This window comes from Etheostoma spectabile, chromosome 6, assembly GCF_008692095.1.
Source record: "Etheostoma spectabile isolate EspeVRDwgs_2016 chromosome 6, UIUC_Espe_1.0, whole genome shotgun sequence".
In the NCBI taxonomy this organism is placed as follows: Eukaryota; Metazoa; Chordata; class Actinopteri; order Perciformes; family Percidae; genus Etheostoma; species Etheostoma spectabile.
The window spans coordinates 26,963,481-26,967,926 of NC_045738.1; the positions used below are offsets into that span (position 1 = coordinate 26,963,481).

General features: G+C 44.3%; 1 protein-coding gene across 1 annotated transcript in view; it reads right to left on the bottom strand.

Annotated features, from left to right (window-relative positions):
• gask1a (golgi associated kinase 1A) overlaps window positions 1–4,446 on the bottom strand; it is a 42,220-nt gene that overhangs the window by 3,454 nt on the left and 34,320 nt on the right. The window contains exon 4 of the mRNA XM_032519531.1: window positions 596–718. Coding sequence (XP_032375422.1) covers window positions 596–718 — 123 coding nt within the window. The remainder of the gene's footprint in view (window positions 1–595; window positions 719–4,446) is intronic.

A 4,446-nucleotide genomic window follows, 5' to 3' on the forward strand; every position in this document is an offset into this window, starting at 1 on the left:
TTTTTCCTCGCCACTGTCGCACTGTTGCTTGCTCTGGAGAGAACTACTAGAATTGGTTGGGTCCTTGTAAATTATGTGGTGTAGTGTGGTCTAGACCTACTCTATCTGTAAATTATAGAGTGGTCAAGACCTACTCTATCTGTAAAGTGTCTCAAGATAACTCTTGTTATGAATTGATACTATAAATAAAATTGAAATGAATTGATATAATTAGCACAAGCTTATACAATGCATGCATGTGCAGGCATGCCCCAAGTATTCATTCTTTTCTCTGTAAATACAAGCAGAGATGGAGTAGAGTCATGTTGGATGAATGAGGCCAATCATTCCCTGACTTTGCCTAGGAGGAGGAAGACATTTTGACCCGTCATAGAAGTTAAAGCAACAAAAAACAAACGGGTCATTTCAGATATGACGAGCAATGATTGAGAACAGTTTGGCATGGCATGAGTAAGTCAAAAACACAGTTAGTGTTTTCAGCAACACAAAGAGCCGTGAACTGAGAGCCCAAAGGCCGTGTCACACTTCACAACATTAATCCTCTGTTTCCTGTCTGTGGAGAGGATATGACATCAGTGCTGTTGGTGACACCTACCAGGATGTGGACCAGCAGCAGGTCCTTGGTGCTGCCACACTTGGCGTGCAGTTGGTTCTCCACACACAGCTCAGTGGGCTCTGGGCTGAAACCACAGCAGTACCTGTCAAGCCGGTCGTTAACCTGCACGAACACACACACACACACACACACACACACACACACACACACACACACACACACACACACACCCACCCCCACCCCACACAAGACCGGTCAACGTGTTGTGGCACACAATAAAGATTGGATGTAGAGTCTGCTCTGTCAACATTAACAATATTAAAGTACACATCATCACTGACAGATGACCAAAACTATGAAAATAAGAACAAGCTGTCCTGAACAGGAACTATCCTGTCCATCTTTCAGTGACAGAACCCAATACTACAATGTAGCAGCTGCAGTGTGTGTGTGTGTGTGTGTGTGTGTGTGTGCGCAGCTGTGCACCTCCTCTACTCTGTCTTCTCTCTTATTTGGTGCTTTCAGGAGACTTCTTACCCTTCTGCCACATTCCCCCCACCCTTAAGTTGGGAAAATCCTAAATCAGATCTGCTAGAATGGTCAACGTAGTTTAGACATGGGGAGTGGGGATTGGTTAGGGTTAGGGTAAGAATACCAGGGTAAGCCAATCAGAGGCAGACTAAGGTAGAATAAGGCGTGCCATGAGGCACTTCCTCTGACATTGACACATCTAGTGGATCCGATCTAGCATCTACCCAGAAGGTGTGAATTCCGACTGTGAGTTGGTTCCAACAGCATGGTGGAGAGTTCCAGTGAACAGCAACAGCCCACAGGCAGAGGCTGTGTTCAGAGGCAACACAGTGTTTAAGCCTCCCATAATGCTCTGCGTGAACGCATGGTATCATTGTTCTTTCCCCTCATCGCTACACCCTCTTCTCCATCAGCACCCTCTTGGTTTGCTGCTCACTGTTTTTTTATTCAACTGGTCTGTGTCCACTTTTTAAAGATGACTTTTTCAGCTTTTTATTTTTGATGGTAAAGCTGAAGATTGACAGGAAAGGGATAGAGAGAGAGGGAACTACATGCAGTGAGGAGTCTTTTTTCTTAAGGGCAAAGACAACAGACAGGACTGCAGAGACAATCATTGGTGTTCAAACTGGGGGGACACATCTTTGGGACCAAGCTGCCATCCATGGGGGACAAACATGCTGAGTGGGCAGAGATTAGGTGAATCTCTCTAGCAGCTGCAGCAGGAAGTGCAAGGTAGCAGTGTGGAGCAGTGTCTGTTTCATTTTAGAAAATTCATTCCCTCAAACTGTCAACTTGTCTTTAGTTCCCGTGTGTGTGTGTGCGCGTGCACGCATGTATGTGAACAGGTGTGTGTGTGTGTGTGTGTGTGTGTGTGTGTGCGTGCGCGTGTGTGTGCGTGTCTGTATGCAGGTGTGTGTGAACGTGCATGCATGTGTGTGTGCTGCTGTTTCCTTCCTGTGCCTCTGGGGTTTGGTTGCCTGCTATCAGAGCCCAGAGAGGTGTTGAGGGAGCAGGTAGGAACAAGTGTTGGGAGGCTCTCAGTAGATCAATAGAGCCTATCAGAGCTGGGCCCTGTTACAGGGATTGACATCTGCCTACCTCATGGGTTATTCATATTCAACCCCACACACACTGTAGATGGGTGTTGGACACATTATGTCTATGATTATGTATACGTATGTGAGGATAGAACAAAGCAGGACTAAATTACTACAGTAGCTGTATGATCAGTGACAGGATGCAATCCCAGCACTACATATATGAAGGGTACAATGCAAAGACACAGAACTACAGCTGGCTATTCAGAGGAGAAAGACAATATCAGGATATCATTGTTTAAAAAAATCAACTGTCAAAGTAATAGCAGAGCAATTTTTCTGTCAACTGAATCAATCAGTCAATCAATGGCAGACGTTTTTAAATACTTCAATATCCATAAGTCTCAGCCACCGTTGGAATCACCCACAGAACATCACATCCTTTAAAGGGAAGCCAGCAGGTTGGACCTGGACAGAGAGGAGTGAGACGAGCAAACTGTACCATGAGTGTAGCAATGGGACGAAGTTCGGACGGAGACGAGTGGCTTTTTAGGGATAGAGTTTAGCCAAAGAAAATCAGCAAGGACAGAGTGATTGTCTGGAGACTGTAGACCTAGGCCTGGACCTCATTAGAAAGGGAACAGTGATAATACCGACTTACAGGATGAAGGGAAATAGAATGCCAAATTGCTGAGTAATGAGAGTATGCTCCTAGCATACCTTTACCATATCACGATGACCAGATCATGAAAATATTTTACTGAAGCATTTTGTTAAGAGAGAGAGAGAAGGAGGGGTGGATGAGCCCTGAGATATGAATAACCTGATTTCTCTGTATGACATGTAAACATCATATCATGCTGCTCCTGTGCTCAGCAGATGCGTTGCATGTCTCACCGAAAAAAATGTACGCAGTTTGTACAGGATTACGGGTGCTGGCGCTGCGAGGAATGAGTTCAGTGGACGAGGTGACTGAGGCGAAACTACTCAAAGCTTGTCAGTCTAAAGAATATTTGAGAAGATAAAGCCTTGGGCTGTGTAGCGTTAGACATTCCTGCAGCAGTCTATCGAAAAAACAGCAACCAAAGTGGTTCACTCATAGCATCTATATGCACGGGAGGAAAAATAACAGACCACCATCGTCTCTTTGGTCCGGGAACCGACCGTTTATTTAGCGCACATGCTCTCAATAACATCTTCCTGTGTACGCAGACACACGTTCCAACACGTCACCACGCAAGCACGTCAGCATGGCTTTGCTACCCATATTATCAAATATGCTTAACACTCCCACTCAAAGACATGTTTACAGCTCTCTATAGTGTGCTTACTCCAAAATAAAACATCCAACATCTTGGCACTGGCTTGGTAAGAACATCAGCTACCATGTCTTCAGTAGGGCAATATTCTATAAATATCTTCCCTTCTGTGTGTGCAGACCGTACAAAATGGTACTTTATATCTCCTCACATTTCTGGTAGTGTAATTCTTGATCTCTAGTACCCTTTAAGTACCTCAGTAGGTGTTTTGCTGTTGCTTTGGTTCTGCAAGGTGTTGTGATAGTTTACTACCAACCCAGCTCAGGTCAGGTCTGGTACATGTCATAATGTAGATCAAGCTATCTACCATCTCTCTGTATCCTGTTGGGTCAATGACTTCACCCTCACTGTCAAAGTTTACCTTTTGCTCACATGGGGTGGCTCTTGGTTTGCATTCAGACATTCCGAATTTTGCTGATATCTTTTCTACGTGTCTCTTTTGGGTATTTTGATCTCTCCTTCACACTGTTAAAAGTCAATGCCCAAGAAGTGTTTAAGTGGACCCATATCTTTCATCTTAAACCTTCTCTTCAGCATGTCTTTTACTTCACTGAGTAAGTTGTTGTTACTCGCAGCTATGAATAAGTCATCTACCCATACCAACAAAATCTCTTTCTCGTTGTCAGATTCTCTGCTGTAGACACATAGATCAGCATTATTTTGTACAAAATCCTTCCTAGTAAGGTGGTCATAGAGTAACATGTTCCACTTCGGCCCGGACTGTTTTAAACCATACAATGACTTGTTGAGTTTGCACACTAAATGTTCTCCTGTCTTTGACTTGATCTCAAAACCTTCTGGTTGTTCCACATATACCTCACAGTCCATTGGAGCATGGAGGTAAGCAGTCTTCACATCCATTTGATGTAGGGTAAGGTCCTCCTGTACAGCTACCTGCATCAATGCTCGGACAGAGGTCATGTTAGCTGTCGGTGGAAAAGTCTCTTTACAATCAATCCCTTCTACTTGAACATATCCTTTTGCGACATATCTTGCTTTACAA